The 20,197-nt window shown below is 36.6% G+C and overlaps 1 protein-coding gene across 1 annotated transcript in view; it reads left to right on the forward strand.

Moving 5' to 3' along the window:
* Nucleotides 1–15,775, forward strand: part of LOC125238458 (homeobox protein slou) — a 33,388-nt gene extending 17,613 nt beyond the window's left edge. The window contains exons 2-4 of the mRNA XM_048145814.1: nucleotides 6,878–7,034; nucleotides 9,061–9,214; nucleotides 14,894–15,775. Coding sequence (XP_048001771.1) covers nucleotides 6,878–7,034; nucleotides 9,061–9,214; nucleotides 14,894–15,142 — 560 coding nt within the window. The 3' untranslated portion in view covers nucleotides 15,143–15,775. The remainder of the gene's footprint in view (nucleotides 1–6,877; nucleotides 7,035–9,060; nucleotides 9,215–14,893) is intronic.
* The last annotated feature ends 4,422 nt before the right edge of the window (nucleotides 15,776–20,197 follow it).

Here is a 20,197-nt window from a genome sequence, read left to right on the forward strand (position 1 = left end):
ACTATAAATACTTTGCAGGTTCCTTATAGGTGGTGGGACATTATTCCAACACTTTGAAGCGTTATACCGGTAGCTGCCCCGGAAGGCTGCCGAAGCATGGCGTGGCGTCAGCAAATGAATTCCACAATTGCGGCGGTCGCGGAGCTTGATGCAAGATAACTTAACAAAAAGATATGCAGGTGTTTTATACTTAAGAACTCCGAAAAGCAAACAAGCCAGATGAAGTTTACGACGGTGCTGCATTTTGAGAATTTTGTGACTATTGAGAAATGGAGTGACGTGTGCTCTCAACGGAATGTCAAAACAGAAGCGAGCACAAGCATTTTGAACACGTTGGACGAGTCTCTTGGTTTTAGCCAGAAGCCTAGGCCCAGTTACAATATCCATATAGTTCAGTTTTGACAGTACCAGCGACTCGGTCAGTTGAATGCGCAAGGTTTCGCTAAGGTATGACTTGTATTATTGAATTGTAAATTTCATAATATTGTCTTCGGTTACCGCGATAGTTACTCATGAAATAAAACATGCACAACACATGGATAAAGTCAATCATGCTATAAAGTTTGACAAGCCTCTGGTTCTCGCTAAGGAGAAGCGATATATACCCAGAATGTTGCGAGAGGCCATTGAGATCAAGAAATATCCAAACTTTAATAGAGAGGATGGCTTTACTTTACCACCGACTTGGGATCCGGTAGTACATCTGATAATGGAACAAGCACGACGAAGGCTGTGAGGCATTTGTGTTGTATGGTGTTGGACATTTGCAGTTTGTTTCTTTGTCAATTTTGTGTAGATTAATTGGTTTATTATTTTTTAACAGAGCAATGGTAAATTTTTTTGAATATTGTATAACTAGCTTTATTAATAGTGTGTGAACCTGCCTTAGAAATCTATATTATTTGTGGTCATGGTTCGTTAATATTTCTTGTAAGTGGGTAGCTTTTGCACATTTTAATTTTTCCTCAGTCACCCGTTGACCACGAACGCTGTAAAGAGTTCGAAACGTCGGGATGTATTTTAAATTCATTATACGCGATTTAATCCGTTTCCATAGTTTTATTTCATGTGTAAATTTCATAATATGCAGAATTTTTTTGGTCTGTAAGGAGTCGATAGACGATGTATTTAAACTGTGAGTCGTAAAGGGATATTCATTGAATATAACTTATAAGAGTAATGTTAATAAACGCGTAACCTTCGTAATAAAACAGGAAATTATGATTAATTAACTTAATAACTATATTGAATTGGGAACCTTCTGTCTGAATCTGAAGTCTCAACGTCAGAATCTGGTTCATCTCGTTCAACCTAAAAATAACGATAGAAGGCACACACTCATTTGACGTTTAAACAACCCTCGCAATCTTGCAACCTAAATCTCAACTTCGCTTTAACTCTAGGGACAGATATTGACAGAATCAACGCCCTTTGTCCTCTTGCTAATATTACTTTACAGCATCTACAGCTCCACTGCAAAGTCCATTAGTCTCCTAAGCTACAGGCAATTCCCACTTCAACAAATCATCACGAGTCTCTGCTACTAGCGTTTCAACTCTAAATAGAAGCTAGTCTATCTCTGTCGCTCTTGCGTTGAGCTCATAATTCTGAGTGTTGTGATAGAGATGCAACAGTTTCGATACCTATAGGTACGAGTAGGTACCCCTGTCGACGCCTCACGGGGAGTCTATACGGATTGTAAGGTAAATCCGAGCGGGAGCTAAGCCTGTGCTTGTTGACGGGATGAAGAGCTTGTTGTAGAGATCAGGGCTTGTTGATACGTGATTTATTTGAGCGATTTGATACAGATTGAGAGCAACGGTAAAAGCAAGTGAACTGTGAATTTTTGCAGCCACGGAAGAGAAAATACTAAATTTTAGCTAATAAAAACTTTTTGTGACCAATCACAATTTTTTTATAGCGGAAAATTGTGCGATATGTTTGTGACAACACAAGCCTTCTAGAGCTTACCGTGGGACTCAGTCAATCTGTGTAAGAATGTCCTATATTTATTTATTTATTTGTATGTCTTTCCCATCACGGAACAATGGTGTTCCGGACCTTTGGGAGGCGTGCGCGGGACCGAAGCCAACGCGTAGAGGCCCTTTTGACACTTTAATGAAATGTAAGAATTGTAACTCATGTACCAATAATTATTGTAATGTATTGTTTTTATTATGACGTGTAAAATTATAGTTTTATCAATAAATATTGAATTGAATTGAATTGAATTAAGGGGTACACCGAGCGGGTGTTGCCCTTACCCGTATCATGGGACATACGCAGAGGCAACACCCGCCAGGGTGTAAGGACTATTTGAGAGTTAATGGAACCTAAAATGAACTGGGCTATTGGATGAAAGTGATGGACTAAATACTGGGCTATGGGATATAAAACCGGACGCCTGCCTATTATTATTATTTTTTATGATTTCTAATCCGACATATTATGTAGATATCCTATCATTTTGGCGCTACTCGTAGCGTAAGGGTGCCTTTCCACCAGAGACGCGCTATGTGGATGTGTTTGACCAATCAACTCAGTCTTAGCGCTAGTGGGAACGATTTCGACTAACCTGATTGGTGGAAATCAAACACATCCACGTAGCGCATCTCTGGTGGAAAGGCACCCTTAAACAAAGACAGTGTGATAATTATTTCTAAAATTCTGAAATTCAGTATATATTTGAATTGAGATAAACTTCTGTGTGTATATTCCGACGCTGTTTTAAAACATAAAAAAAATAAACTTGCCATCAAAGCTCTTAATTACGGATTTCTTTTTATATCTATTTAATACGTAGTTGGCTTTTTGTCCTCACCGGTTCCTATTTGGCTCGATCAATTACTAAGATATGCGCGTGCGCACGACAGACAGATCGCCGCCATTTTTATTTGTTTTGATTGTTAGCCGGCTGCGCTTTACTGTATAGTTTAGTTTTACAGGCAGGATAGATAACCAAATTTACCAATAAGTCAGTCAGTCTGAACTTATGTGCGAAATGTCGAGAGTCAATATTATTATGAACAATAATTACAACAATAAATTGCTCTGATAATTAGGTTAGATTAAGATCATAATTCATAAGAGCTTGTAATTAAGCCTACATGAATAAAGATATTTTGAATGAATGAATGAATGTCATTTGATATTTGCCAGTCGCTTTTAGGTGCAGGAAAACATCGTGGGGAAATCATAGCTTTCGTGAAACTAGTGGCTACGCCAAATCTTGGAATTCGTTGTCAAAGCGGACCCCGGGCTCCCATGAGCCGTGGCGAATGCCGGGATAACGTTCGGAATATTGTTATACACTTAATACTAAATGTTGCAGTAACGTCAGCTTGCAAAATCAATACAGATGTCCTATAAATCCTCAACAACATAACAAAATCCAATTAAACGTCTTTGTTAAGAAAATCCATAAACACATCATCATCAATGCTTTTAAAGGACTGCGGGCTAGCTCAACTTCTCTCCTTATATCCATCACCATGACTTTCACCCGTCCCACACCAAAACATCTTACAACCAAACACATTATGTGTGCATTTTTGACTTAAAGCTTTAAAACTCAATGTTGGAATTGGGATCAATTTGGACGGTTACTTAAGTCATTTTGGTTCGTTAGTAGCGACATCTGCTCGTAATTATATCGTGTTAATTCGTATCGGATGACTTTGGACAAGCAGTTTAGGGTTAAACAGTCTTATATACTTTTAAAAACGTTTAAATTTTAACCTTATTTACAGGTTGCTTAAGTCTATAATCGATTGTAGTGATAATTTTTTGACAGGCAGAGAAATCAATGTAAATGAAAATGTAATAACTTAGCTTTAGAGTGTACTTTAGTGTGTAATTTTTAGTACTTACAATATTTAGCTGGAATGAAGTTTCCGATGTTTTATTTTGTTTAATGAAGAGTTTTGGTGCTAATTTTATGAGCTGCTGAAATGAATGTCGAAGCGAAGTGTTTCGCACTTTTAGTAAAACTTATAGAAATGTCGTAAAATTGCAGATTTACTGTCGCAACTACAACCACAGTGACATTGACACTTCACACCACAGAACTTGATTAGATAGAAGAAACAAAATCATCTACATATTTGAATGTATAGGGGCCGAGCGTGCCAAATTTTACTACTGAAGTTGTTTCTTGCATGTCATTTTTGTATATGTCTCAGGCTCCTTAGTGGTCATAATTTTTGTGTTGTTACAATTAAATATCACGTAACGAGGCATTTTTTATGTTTTGGTTGACTTCAACTTACAAAAATTGACGCCCGAAATAGCTGCGAGTAAAGACGGACAACTCAGTGGATTTTACTGAATTCATTTGACACGCTAAGTAGATACCTACGTTTATTTATTTATTTTCTTTATTACTTTTGCTTGATCTATGGTATATATGACATCTGTGCTTGACACTGACAATAAAATCATGTCCCTATTTTTGGGTTGATAATCAATATGATTACTCAGCGTCAATATTATTAAGTGTCACTGTCGGGCAACAATTGTCAATGTGGTGAAATAAGCCACTGGTTAAAATGACAATCAAATCAAAAAGTCTTGTCCTTATAGCTCTTATAAGTGAAAAACATATGATTGGGATAGGAATAGTATAGGTAAAGTAATTTTTTTGTTCATATATTTATTGTGTTAGATTAAGTTTAGTAGTTTAAGTTCTTTTTATGTTTTTTTTTTATACAGATGTACCAATTTTAAATAGTTATTTTAATACCACTTAACTTTATACAATAAATATAGGTAAATATGTAAATATAGGTACTTCGATTCGTTTTCGGATATCCACATTTTAAACGCAAGAAAATGACACAGAAACCTTTTAAATTTATAATAAATAAAATAATTAATTAAACTACGGTTGTACTCACGTTATTATCGCTATTGCTGCGACATTGTTCGGGCTCTACACTACAACTACAACTGCAGACTGCTCTGCGCCCCCCGCCCCCGTCCTATCAGCGCGTGCGCAGCGGGCGGAGCGGCGCGCGGCGCGGTTAGTCTGCGGAGTTTAACCGTCGCGTGAACTCCTATATGCCTGAAGAGGGGCCTCCGAATTGGCCCGAAACATGTCGCAGCAATAGCGATAATAACGTGAGTACAACCGTAGTTTAATTAATTATTTGAATATGTCTCACGAAAGTTTAACGTGTATAATAAATAAAATATTAAAATACCAGTAAATGACGTTAAGAGCCGTCAATTTAGCGGCCATCTCGCTCACTAAGTGCCCGACACCGTTTCATTAATTTTATTATTCCACAAAACATCTCGTAAATTATATTTTAATGTTTCCGGACGCAAGATATTTGCTGCCAATGTTGCCACATACAAAATTGTTACTTTCCCTAGGAAAGGGTACCACCGTCACTTCCCATAAAGCCGAGATTTGCTCGTAATATAATCGTCCCACGATAAGTCTGCATAGATTTTAATATCCCCGCCTCTGCAATGGATTAAGTAAACGTCATAATTTCATCAAAGTTTGACGTTCAAAATAAAATCGTGAAAATCGTTGCTTATCGTGGATTACCTATAACCGTAAATGTATGCCCATTGGCACCTAAGAGTGTGTGCTCACGGGCGACAAAGTCGATCATCTTAGAAGATGGCTCAGTTCTTAAGCTTTCCCACTACCAAAATTTCATACTTTTGTAAGTGTGAATGAGCTTTTTTTATGTGTTCATGTTCGTTAATACTGTACATAGGGCAAATAGCACTGCAAGTTTTTTTTTATTAAAAATGAGGAAAAAACGAGGTTATAGTATGAGAGCGTAATACAGTGTGCACCTTTAAAGCGAAACTGACACAACTCAATAGCGATTTGTTTGAGCATTAGGTCACTTCTAAAGGTACCTTTTGGGTAGTGGTACCTTTTTCGTCAGCATGCCACAATTAATAGCCGTTTTAAAACTATTTCGCATACGCCAAGCGAGCAGGAAACGGAAATGTCCATTATATCATCTTAAAAACATGAAAATATGAAAACTAGATTATGAGGAAACGATAAAATTTAAGATTATATTCGTTTCTGAAGCGTGTTTAGTTTTCAATGACAGTAAATCTATTTGTGAAATATTTTAATGGCGCTGACATAATATTTTGTGAATTAGTTTAGTGTTATTTTAGGGATTTGCATTGTGAACAGGATGGAGTTATAAGATTTTTCCTGTTGTTGATGGGTGACATTATATCATAAACTATTAATTAAATGTCTACGATTTCGATGTTTGTTTTAACGACGGCCATTTTCCGACCTATTATTGTTTAGAAACATACAACATACTGAAGGTTTAGACAGCCTGGATAATTTAAATCGGGTTAATTCATCGCTTTGAATAACTTCGATTGATCTCTACTGAATACTAAAAGTTAAGGTTTTTACCATTGCTAGACACTACAGCTGATACCACTTTCAAACTTATGCCATTGTAAATAAATGTGACAGAAGGATGTCATTTATTGTGCACTAGCGAAAATGAAAAATTAATCGAAATTAAAAATGCTACGTAAAGTCAATAGGCTATAACTCTAAGTTGTTTCGATTGGTATTTTCTATCATCTCTCTCGGACTCTCGGAGCCATAAACAAGCTCAGAAATACATACAGCTTGAAAAAAAAGTAGAATTTAAAAAGTGGCAACATCGTCGTGGCATCCCTTTCTTATCATTGAGGTGTGAAAAACGAGGCGACACGACGATGTTGCTACTTTTAAATTCCTACTATTTTTTTCAGACAGTAGATATAGCGTGTGGCTTCAGCTTCTCACGAAGTCACAGATTTTCACTACTCGAAAATATATCAGCTGTTACATCCGAATCAATGTTATTAATACAAATTGTATTTGTTACAGTCAACCAGCAACACTCAGACCTTGAAACAGATGAAGTGGAAACAGACGACCAGACCTCCAACATGGATGACGACCTCCTCACACAATCCGACCTGGATGAAAACGGGGACCCCAAGAGCCCTAGCTCTAAGAAGGGAAAGTCCGGATCTTCTAGTAGGTGAGTCTTATCGGTTACTAACAGCATTTCTGGAGTCACAGGTTCAGACGATCTCCTCACACTGTCTGATCTTGACGAAAACGGGGACCCCAAGAGCGGGTTTAAGAAGGGCAAGTCCGGATCTTCTAGTAGGTGAGTCCTATCAAATACCAACAGAACTCTAATAAATACAGTAGAACTCTAATAAATACAGCAGAACTCTAATAAATACTCATCTCACTCAGTCCGACCTGGACGAAAACGGCGACCCCAAGAGACCTAGCTCGAAAGGCAAGTCCGGATCTAGTAGGTTAATTATCAGCAGCATTTAAAAGCAACGGTGAAAACTAGACCCCCAAATAATTGACAGGGGCTAAATGTGAGTAAAGTATCCGTTTCGACATTTATTTTTATGACATACCAAAGATTTGGAACCTTAACATTATCACATACTCGTAATTTTCTTATAAAAAACTTGTCGCTTTTCTTAAATTTACTTGTGAACAAGGAAATAGCCCCGATGTATAAAATCGGACTATTTGCGTGGCTACAAGCAGTAATTTTACTCCACACTTTGTAGCCTCTTAAAACCGAGCATAAAACGATATTTATGGCGCCAGTCTGTCTGCTCACGCCAATCCGGCTATATGGATCATGTTCCTTATTGCTGCTCAAGGGAGCCTGTGGCTTGGAAATTAAACCTAAAAAGTAGTTTTAGTATTGCTAAAAGATTTTACGAAAGCGACTGCCATTTCTACCCAAACGGTAGAAGAGTATGGCGTATTTTACGCTGTGTGTTTCAGTATTTGCATACAGTAAAATAATAATTTAAATTTAACATTCCGTGAGTAGGTACCTACCTAATCGATAGCTTAACTCGCAAGGTTTACGAAATCCATGGGTGTCGAGCGTTTTCGGATTACAATATGACGCACCATTTGTTTACTCCATAGTTAGTTTTCAGCATCAGTTCAGCACTTATATGCTGGTTATGGTTCTTCCCTTGGCGCGATAACCAAAAACAAAAACCGGCCAAGTGCGAGTCAGACTCGCCCACCGAGGGTTCCGTACAAACTTTCTTTCAAACTACCTAGTAAAAATAATCTCATATGACTTGACTAGAAGACAAAAGTATAGGCACTAATGAGTATTATAGTGTATAGCGCCATCTCCCGGTCAATTTGCTAAATAATTTGCGCGACCTGGTTTTTCAGGGATAATTCTTTATAATGTTAACCGATTTAAACAGTTTTTACTTTATTGGACAGAAGATGGTTTACGTAACATCTCGTATTCATTTGAAGTACGATATACATCCGCAAGGGTGGGTAAATTGAAAGTAAAAATCTGAAAAGTTTTTTGTGAATTAAAAAAAAAGTATTCAAAATACAAACACGATTATATTTTTCCTGTAATATATAGCATAAAAACAATGTTTACTAAAATTTTCATAATATTTCGTTGGTAAACTTCGGAGATAAGGGGGGGAACGGTATTTTTTTTACATTTTCCTTCAAAATTCTTTTTTTTTTCCACAACAAAAAAATTATAAAAAATAGCTTATTTACGTTCAATTTGAGCTCTTTCCAACGATACCCCACTTGACCTAGTAACTTGAAATTTACAGTTTGCCCCCCTTTCATTTTGGCCATTTTCTACAATTAAAATTAATATATTAAAAAAAATTATACTTTCTATTTGTAGAGGTTTACAATGTTCACAACTATTCCAAATTTTAAGTTGATAGCATTAGTAGTTCTCGAGATATTTAGGAATGTGACAGACGGACAGACAGACGGACAGAGTCGCACCATAAGGGTTCCTGTTGTACCTTTTTGGTACGGAACCCTAAAAATGAGTTTTGACCTCCAACAAGCACGCCACTTTGCTCGATCTTGAGCGGTATCGCGCCAGCTTTCGCCGACGCCGAGCTCACGGCGGTTGCCCTTATATTTAGGGACTTTAAAACTAAATTTTGGTACTCTTTACTTGCAGGATTTCTTGTTAATTATAATCCCACTTTAATCATTATTTCCCATTGTTGCAGGGACAGCAAAGGCGGCACGAAGCCGCGGCGCGCGCGCACCGCCTTCACGTATGAGCAGCTGGTGTCTTTGGAGAACAAGTTCAAGACCACGCGATATCTGTCCGTGTGCGAGAGGCTTAATCTGGCGCTGAGTCTGAGCCTGACTGAAACTCAGGTGAGTCAAGTTTCACGTAAAAACTGCTGCAGGTCTCCATAGGAAAAATTTCAAGATCGTTCGCTACTTAGAAAACGAGATAAATGTTTGTGAGTTTAGTGTTTTAATAGTACATTACATCAGAGGCCGGGAAAATGAGGATTTCCGGCCAAGTGGGTATATACGGCCGAGCGAGCGTGCGAGCGAGGCCGGATAGGGATACGAGGCCGGGAATCCGTTTTCACGCCGAGGCATGTATAGTGCTTTTCTCAAACATACAATGAAATAAAAAAAAATGCTCTAAAGGACAATATTTTATAAAAAAAAGTTACTTTGCAGGCCTAGGCCTGAAAAATAATATGAAATCCCTTTACAGTCCTCTCGAGTTGTTGCGCCCAAAAAGCGATACTTCCCAGCCCATTTTAAGGAACGTAAAGACAATATTTCATTGCATGTTTGAGAAAAAATGCGTTACAGTCCAAGTACAACATAATGTGAAATTCGCTAGCTTATCTTTTCTATTCTCTTATCTTCGCTTAATCTTTTCTAGTCTCTTTTCATCATTTGACTAGTATTAAATTTGATGTGTTAGCATAACATAACATAACAAATTTAGATATGTACACTCGCGACCATAGCAGCATGGAAACCACTAGGTCGATTATCGCATGCACGTGCCTGCGGTCGGATTGAATAAGGTGTTCAAATATTTACCTAGATGGCGTTGCTGGCCAAACGGACTTATTTAACGAATTAAAAATCAAATTTTCGTTTCTGAATAATAATATAAATGGAGTACATATAACGTAATATTATTTACCCAAATAATAATAGTTATATACCATTAGAAGTCATCTGTAATATCTTATAGCAAGAGCTGTTATAATCTGTGGTCTTACGTAGTACTTATCAACCAGTGTAGCAACTTTTATGACTTAGTGGGTATGTGACCACTCGCTCACTTATAATAGTCTTAAGTGCCATTGACTCATTGAGACTTAAGCCATTTATACCAATTATCGGCATCACTAAATTCTCGAAACAAACATCATACTGATAAAAATATTCTTCACAATTACCTAACCTAACCTTTAGTAAAAAATGCATGATAATATTGATAATTGCAGCGGTAAAACTGGTTAAGCAAAGTTCGTTGTGCCGGTTGGAAACAATGATAATTTACTAAGTTATACAATACATATTATTTGCTGCCCGTCATGTGCACGGGTATTTGTGGGTTCGCACCAACGAAATAGAGATTGAATTGAAACAGTCGCCGTGGTCGAAATCGGCCAGGAGAGTAGTATCGTATTATTAAGTTAGAAAAGTGCCTTATCAATAGCCGATAACGGGCACAATGGGTTTCTTAAATACTTCGAGTTTTAGCATTAGACCATTAAATGCGCCGAAATGTGACTATTACCGTTCTTACTATTACCTATTATATCAAATAGGTATTTTGCTTTTACATTTATAAATAATAGTTAAATTTTTGTCGTAATCGTGTTTCGATTATTAGCCATGTCAACACTGTTTATCATTAATTCATTATACGGTACTAGTGATAAAAATAACCAAGAATTAGGTAAATAAAATCACTTTCACAGTTATTAAATACTTACTTATTGGGTGTACTCGTATTTTGGATTCTCCTTAGGAATTCATAAACATTAAACCACTTATTAATCTTATTATTATTAATCCTTTATTTAGAAGTCATTTTAATTATACTTAATGGCATATTTATATTATTACATTACATCTATAAATATTTTACTAGTTGAATATTTTTAAACCGACAGAAGGAATCTAACTTAACAATATAGTATGTTTACCTTGCTAGTCTCTGTGTATTACACATGCTGACAATCAATTGAAGAAATCAGTTTATTTGATTAGCAAAATTATGCCATCAACTATCTATAATAGGGCTGTTATTTAGTTCTTCAAAATGGCAAGCACCTAACATTTTATTGAGATTAAAGCTTAAGTAGCATTTCCGCAAAACGGAAAAGGATTGAAGCTTCACCACAATAAAAATAATAGGTATTAAAATAGAAGATCGGACTGCTATGTAACAAAGTATTATAACAGAATATTGATTAATAAAAGAAGCAATTTTAAATATTTACTACGAAGGTATTTGCCTGAGCGTAGTGAAAGATTCAAAAGCCCAAGGTGAAAATATATTTACTACCATGTGCACTGTTGACGTCAACAGAACTAAACAAATTATTGTGTATCAAAATTATTTTTAAACTTAAAAAAACACTTACACAAGGAAAAAAATGGAATTCCGCGCCTAAATAAACTTGGTGATGTAAATGTAATAAGGTCCTTTTCATCTAAAATTTTAACAGAAATTCAGACCTTACTGCACATGAAGCATAATATGGACCCTTCTCTATGGAAAGCCACATTAGAAAATTGTGACTTTCTCCCTTATAGCAGGGAACAAACAGAGTTGATGGTGATGTAAAAAAAAAGATTATTTGTATTATTGAAAAATACAAAAAAATGCTTTGAAATTAAAACAAGTTATAAGTACGAGTATATGATAAATCGAGAATCCGATCTTCTATATATCTTACGTATTTGCCAGCGAAACCTCGAAAGTGTTATATTACTGACCTGATTAAGTAAAGTAGGTATTTGCTTATCTATATCATAACGACATAACTTCACTGCAGGTTAAATAGAGAAATAAAAAAAAAACTATGCTGTAGCGTAGATAACAATTTATACAGAGTGGCCTTGGATGGAATGCGCTCATAATATAAGTAGATAAACTCAGTTTACCTAATAAAAATATTATTTTATTTTAGAAAACGAATAAAACTGGGTAGTTTTTCCACACTGTATAAATTTGAATTCTACTGTCGTGACATACTTACTTAGTTAAGATTTTGATAAAATTACACTTTAATTACATTATTATCCACAAAATATTTTTTTTTATTGTTATTGATCACTAAACACGGAATTCACTAAACACTACTTATAAGATGATACACTAATACTTTGTGTAACCTCCCTCGTTATTAATAACTGCCTGTAAACGGGATCTCATTGACGTAACTAGGTTTTGACACAAATCGGTACCGCGAATATTGTCCCAAACTTTTAAACAATGTGCTTCCAATGCTGCCGGTGTTCTTTCGTTTTGATTGTCCCATCGTTGGACAATGACACCCCATACATTTTCTATTGGGTTTAAATCGGGTGACCTTGCAGGCCAGGGAATGTCCTTGATGTCATTTTTGTGTTGACCAAACCACTCCTTTACAGTACGCGAACAATGTATCGGGCAATTATCTTGCACAAACGACAATACCGGCAATTCAGTCTCAGGATACACGTTTCGAACTGTAGGTAACATCGTATTTTCCAACACGTCCACGTAATTGTCACTATTTGCGCGGCTAGGTATCCTGACTAGTTCTCCCGGACCGGCTGCAGTCATCCAACCCCACATGTTCACGGTGATGCGACCTGACTCCATATTGGGCACGACATGCTCATTGTTATACCGCGTATTGTTTCGACGCCACAAATTCAACCGTCCGTGTTGGCTCGATTTAAATGTCTTCTCATCTGTAAAACAGTCATTTGATTTACAAGGGGCAAAGTTGTTGTTTAACCGCACGTGCCAATATTGATACCCGAACAAGCGACAGATTCCAACCGCGAACCACGAGCGTAGCGAGTGGTTCAAAAGTGGGATCTTGAGCGTTGCGAGGGTTTCAACGCACGAAGGTTAAACAAACTTTTCAACCAAAAGAAACACAGAAATTTTTACCAACCCAAACAAAATCCTAACTGTAAAACATGAAACAAAATGAAATAAATTTATTTCAGTATTCAATATTTGTGATTCAATATCATAGGTAGTTAAATTCTACTAGCCAGTTTAGGATATCAAGTTAAAAATTGTATTAAATTACTTTACACTCTTGTGGATAAAATGAAATTTTGCTACCTATCTGTATTAGAAGAATTAAAAGAGCCTTTACCAGTTTAATTTGCTTTTACCATAAAATGGAGAAATAAACAAACACAGACGTAATAAAAAACACTAAATAGTAGGTAAATTATTAACCTGTAAAAATAACGTTAGTCCAGTCGTCGTCTAGATGTTTTCGAGCAAACTGTAACCTAGCAGTTTTATGTGCAGCAGTCAACAAAGGTTTGACGGCATGTCTGCGATGATGGAGACCCTCTTTATGAAGCGCACGCCGAACAGTGCGCGCACTCGTGCCAAACAATCCTGCGTAATGCCTTGTGGGCCTGAAGCCATCTTGCTCATACTCCTGCACCATTAGCTGACGTTGCTCAGTGTTTATTAGGCATGGTCTACCTGATTTAGGCCGATGCAACAGAGATCCTTCCCCTTGATACCTGTCAACCCACAGGCTAACAGTTTTACGCTGAAACAATGTAACAATATTCATACTTATTATCATCACATAATAATGTCTAGCTCGAGTTGATTTTACTAAACTCAAATGTTTTAGCAAAACAACAATATAAAATGGCGAATACTAATTTTGCATTTATACATTAATTAAAGGAAATGGTCTAAAATAAAAAGAAATATGTTATTATTTCACAAAATGTTAAGTAGGTAAAAGGTTTCCTGTTTCATAATAAAAATAAGAAAAGTATAAAACAAAGAAATGCCATATAACTCATGTATTGTAAGGAAAAGTGAAAATTAAAAAAGTTACTTACGTTTACACCCATTTCTCTTGCTATCTCTGATTTATTAAATCCTTCTTTGTGCAAGGCAATTATTTGCGATCTCATTATCATATCGATGTTGGAATGAGAACTCATCGTTATTATAATATGAGTAAACCTAATATAACTCAAAACGCAATTAATTCGGACGTAAGCGGCAACGAAGGACGAACAACGAAAAAGTCTGATAGAAAAATAATTTTGTATGGTGTGAATTTAAATCTACCCTCTTAACGTTTTAATACTAAACGGAATACTGGTAAAATTAAACGTATTGCCAATTTACAGTAATGAGGCATGCGTCAATTTGGGGGTTGTTGCATTCGGATAAGGTTCCTATTCCATTGGCATGTTTATCGAATGATCTTTAAGTGGTAGTAAATTTCGCCGGCTTCGTTAATAATGCTATGGCCCAGTGGCGAGACTGCAAGGCGCAAACGAGTCGGGCGCTCCTAAGTCCCGGGTTCAAATCCCAGCCATGACAATGACGTGATTTTGTGTTTTTTAGCGTCTTGGCTTGAAATGGCACTCCGTGACACCAATTTGAACTTATTCTCAGACTGATCCTGATAGAAATGAAAAGAAAAATGTGGCTAAGAAAAAAACTCAATACTTCAAAAACCGGTTAAAGTGTCTTTGAAATAATTTGGATGGAAGCGAAATTAGCAAATGAAAGATTGCAATCAACACAAAAATGTATTTTTCTGTATTCAATGACGCCAACGCCATCTAGTGACAGCTAAATATACCAGTAAGGTTCGTGTATAGGAATAATAGCATAATTATACAAAGAACGCATAGATGGTGCTCAACTTCGCTGCAAGCGACTTTTTCGCTGAGTTGACCATCGTCTTTAGGCCGTATCTGTACCTACTGAGAAATACAGAGATGTGATGTGATACACGATTTAATTCTTCTTCCTTTCATTCACAAAAATCAATAATGTACCTTTCTCTGCAGGTTAAAATCTGGTTCCAAAATCGTCGCACGAAATGGAAAAAGCAGAATCCAGGCATGGACGTCAACAGCCCAACCGTCCCCCCTCCCCCAGGGGGGGCCTTCCCCTCCGGGGCCTACCCTGGTGGCCTCCTCTACTCTCACGGGGTCCCGTACCCCTTCACAGGGCCTGGACCCTACGCGCCATACTTCCATCATCTAGCGGCGAATCATCACCATACCCACGGGTCCTTAGGGCACTCCCACACGTGATTGTGGCCGCGCCCAGGGTCCCAGGACCTTCGGGAGAAGGACGAACAGTAGTGGAAATAGTGCAATTGTGTTTAAGTGAGTGACTCGATTGTGATACGTATTTTTTAAGGTAGGTTTAATTTTCTGTGTTCAGGAGATAGGTGATATTGTAACTCTGGGATCTTAGGTACTTTGATTAATTTCGATTATAGTTAGGTAGGTGGGGTAAGGTAAGAAGAGCATATTTTTTTTTCTATTGTTTATCTTACCCTGGTGTTTCTCTTACCCCATCTTACCTTATTTGGAAACATTTAAAGTCGTATTTTGCCATTTTGATCAAATGCAGGAGTAAATCTTAACATTTAAAATACAAAATAGACATTTAATTTTTATCACAGCATTTTATTAAAGATAAAAGTTTAAAAAAATTGCAATTATGTCTTAGGTACTGATTTAAAAACATACACAAGACATCGATTTAAATGTAATAATATTGTCTCGTATTTGCCTTGTAAATATTGTAAAATATGTAAATAATCTTTACAATTCTTATAATTAGGGTAAGTTTATTTTTATTTATAATTGCTATGTGCCAAAATATTACGATAAGTATAGCGTAAAAAATCTTAACCACATATCTTAAGTTGCAACAGTATTAACAAATGTAATCTGATGATTGTCTTAAACTGGTCTAATAGCAATTTTTTATAATCAATTCTCGAATTTGAAAGAGCAATTTTCATGTCATTTTTTAATTATTTTACATAATTTAAAAATATAGGCTGAATTTAAATTCATGTACAATTAAGCTATAATTTACCATACCTACAGTCGCCGGCATAAATAAGTGATGATGTATATCTTCTCACATCAATTAACGTCTTGTTTGAAATGTCACATCACCTACTGAAATTTTAAAATGATTAAAAGCGACAAGGTACAGAAATCATAACTTATTTATGACGGTGACTGTACCACATTATCCCGAGACGCTATACATACCCCTATTCAGATCTTTTTATCGATTTATGTAATAAATGATGTGCGATCTTCACTTTGACTGTTCTAGACGGTGTAATGAAAATAATGGGCACTGTGACCTCTTTCTATGAATTGAATGTGCCAATAATGGAACATAATGTTACCTTAAGCCCGCTCCAGACTATGCGCGCCAATCACGGCGCGACGCCGCGAACGCGAGCGTGGATTCGATACGTAGAAAGTTCCACACTAGCGTTCGCGGCGTCGCGCCGTGATTCGGGCGCATAGTCTGGAGCGGGCTTTAGTTATTGTACATCTCTAGGTTGTGGACTTGTGGTTTCCAAACAGATAAATGTATCATTTCCGAGCAAAAAGTCCTAATTACTTAACCTAAAATTATAATTGTAAATGTATCAACAGACTTTATTTACCTCAAAACCAAACTAATACCGAAGAAAGCTTTTATATATTTTGTAAAATAGCATTTTAGTATGTAAAATAAAGTAGTTTATTCGCAAACGATGCTCAATGCTGTAAATAGGAAGTAGCTGGGCGGACGCCTATAACTTGATGTTGACATAAATAGTTTCAAGTTATTTTTTAAAATTGTTTTATTTACTTCCCCTACACATATATTAATTTAATTCGCAAGAATATTTACCGAACATAGGACGCGGCAGGCCCAGAAGGAGATGGAGGGACGACCTAGACACTTTTCTCACTAACTGGCCGGAAGAGGCACCAAACCGGGAGTCATGGAGGTCAAGGGGAGAGGCCTTTGCCCAGCACTGGGACACCATTATAGGCTAACAAAAAAAAAGTATGCGTAATTCAGAATTTCTGAAAGTGTCACCGAACTCATCTAAGGTGAAAAATAGTATAAACTACTAAGTAGGTAAACTATACCTAATACCTACTACAAAAGAGTAAAAGTGCAATTAGAGACTGTGAACTGATGCGACTTTCGGATGTAAGAAACGCCTGGCATCCGTTGGCTCGTTGGGTGGACGACATTTGAAAAACTGCGGGGGACCTCTGAGACCAGGCCAGGCCGGGTTGTGGTAACCTTTATGATGATGATGATGATTATGCACAGAACTATTCGTACCTATTAGGAACATTATGATATGGAGTCCGAATTCAATTAAAACTATGATTTTAAACTGGTTTGGATAACAGATCGTTGATGCCGATGTTGAACGTAAAATAAAGTGAAAGTCTAGATTCAAAACAGAATCGTATCAAAACCAATTAAAATCTAAATCTATTTCGTAATCCTACAAAGGATTTATTTTTAACCCCCGACGCAAAAACGACGTCTGTCTGTCTGTCTGTCTGTTTGTCTGTCTGTGTGTGTGTCTGTCTGTGGCATCGTAGCTCCCAAACGGATGAACAGATTTCGATTTAGTTTTTTTTCATTTGAAAGCTGTGTTAGTCGGGAGTGTTCTTAGCCATGTTTCATGAAAATCGGTCCACTAGGTCGCGGTCGGGGGTTTTTTCAAAATTTTAATTTTGTGGTTAGGTTATATATATGTTATGGACCAAGTGATAAATCGGGCACTATACATAATGCCCGGGCATTATGAATAATGCCCATTGTGAGTGGGCAGTTTGATAATAACTATTCAAATAATTAAATTGCCCGGGCATTATACATAATGCCCATCCTCTGTTGGGCAAAGTAATAATAACAATCGAATAGCTGAATTTTGCCCGGGCATTATACATAATGCCCATCCTCTGTTGGGAAAAGTGCTAATAACATATCGAATAGCTGAATTTTTCCCGGGCATTATACATAATGCCCATCCTCTGTTGGGCAAAGTAATAATACCACACCGAATAGCTGAATTTTTCCCGGGCATTATACATAATGCCCATCCTCTGTTGGGCAAAGTGATAATAACATACCGAATAGCTGAATTTTGCCCGGGCATTATACATTGTGCCCATCCTCTGTTGGGAAAAGTAATGATAACACACCAAATAACTGAATTTTGCCCAAGAATATTTTTTTATTTTATTTACACAAAGAAAATTACACAGTATGAGAATCCATACTAATATTATAAATGGGAAAGTGTCATAACGTTGGCGGCCTGCTGAACGGATCACCGGAATCTGGCTACCGCAGTCTCACCTCTCGACAACCTTTCAGCCACGTTAAAAAATGGCGTTCAGAAAAACCTGTTAAACTTATTATCAAATTGCCCAACGATTACGTAGCAGTATCATAATGACCGGGCAATGTGATAAAAATTGGCGTTCATGCAAACTTGTTAAACTTATTATCAATTTGCCCAACGATCACGTAGCATTATCATAATGACCGGGCAATGTGATAAAAAATGGCGCCTAGACAATGATTAATCACTTTGCCCAATACAGCTAGGCATTATTCATAATGCCCGGGCATTATACATAATACCCTTATTAATCACTTGGTCCATAACATATATACGAGTAGGAGGTGCAAACACATATCTATTGCTCGCCCTTCTTAGAGTTGGTCAAAGCCGCCTAGCCTTCAGAAATAACATACACTAGAGAATTTTCGACGGGTACCACAGCGCTCGATGTGATGTATTAATTAAGCAAGTCAGCCGCGATAACTGGAGAGCCGGGTTCGATTTCCAGTTTGGCCACCAATGGGAAGTTTGATCGCTCTTTCTTTAGTGTATGGTATCTTATTCAGTTTATGGTTCAAACCTAAAACAAATCATGAAATCTGAATCTGGCTCCAGAGCATTTACAATGATTTTTGGTGTTTTAAAAGAGCTTAGTCAATAGCACAAGCGTTATAGAAAATGTATAATTATATACGTACTTACATAACTGAAAGGCCTTTGTATGAAGAGGACGACAGCGTTTGATAAATAAAAGAGTATTCCAAACTTGATCGTGCTTGAACGGGATGGACAAAATATTTCATTTAGTAAGTAAGCTACTACCTACGATTTACGATTTGTTACGAATGTATACCTACATATATAGGCCTCAGGCTATGGAGGCCTATACCCTATAAAAAGGGGTTCTCACTTAGAAAAAAAAAACTCCTGAAAATACCTTATCTAGTTACTAGTTACAATGTTAATTATTCTGGTGAGAAATAAATGGTTTTTTTGTACCTATATAATAAGAGTATTACAGGTAAGTAAGTAAAGAAACGCTACAAACTTATATTTTGTAGTTTTTAGACATTGAGGTGGTTCGCTTTCCATACAAAAAACATCTCCCATTTATTTAGTCACCGCACACAACTAAATAAAAATATGCGCATACATCTACTATACATTATCCATCATCGCGGTATTGAACGAAATACATTGTTTCATACAGAAATCATGGACAAATCCATGTGAATTTGTTATTATTAATTTTACGTAAATGTGCGTGCCAAATTTTGTGTACAGACACAGAGCCGTCATATTTCGCGCATTTTTAGTTGACATTGTCATCAGTGACACTTAGCTCATGACAAGTAATTATTAAAGATATTGGTTTAGTTAACTCAAGCAGCAGGCCTATGATGCTTGCAATTTTATCACTTACCAACGTGGATAAGACACCTGTCACTCTCACACTGACATACTTGCCATAACGTGACGGATGCTTTATCCAAGTAGATACGAGTAAGTGATAAAGTTGCAAGCATCATAGGCCGGCAGACTCAGAAATAATGACGCATTTTGTCAATAAAGATACAAATCGTGTATTTCGACACTGCGAGTGTAAATCGAAATGGCGTCTCGGTCAAATGCACCGACTATGAAGCAGGAGTTGTTTTTAATAATTTGAACTTTTTTTTGTATTTATTAAGTTTTTTTATATTTTTTTTTAATGGAATATTTGACTATTAGGTACTATATTGCTTTCCTATTTTTTATTTTCATACAAAAATACAATACAATCCTTTATTATGCCTTTGTTGATAAAATAAAATATTGCACGTCAGGTACATAGTAGGTCATATTAGTGTGGGCATAGTATTAGTAATGTGCTGTACTCCTTGCATTTACTGAGCTGGTTGACCTATGTTATTGTTGTGTGAATGTTTTTCTTCAACATCTAAATAGTTATGAAATAAAACTATGG

The sequence above is a fragment of the Leguminivora glycinivorella genome, chromosome 23 (assembly GCF_023078275.1).
Source record: "Leguminivora glycinivorella isolate SPB_JAAS2020 chromosome 23, LegGlyc_1.1, whole genome shotgun sequence".
NCBI lineage: Eukaryota > Metazoa > Arthropoda > Insecta > Lepidoptera > Tortricidae > Leguminivora > Leguminivora glycinivorella.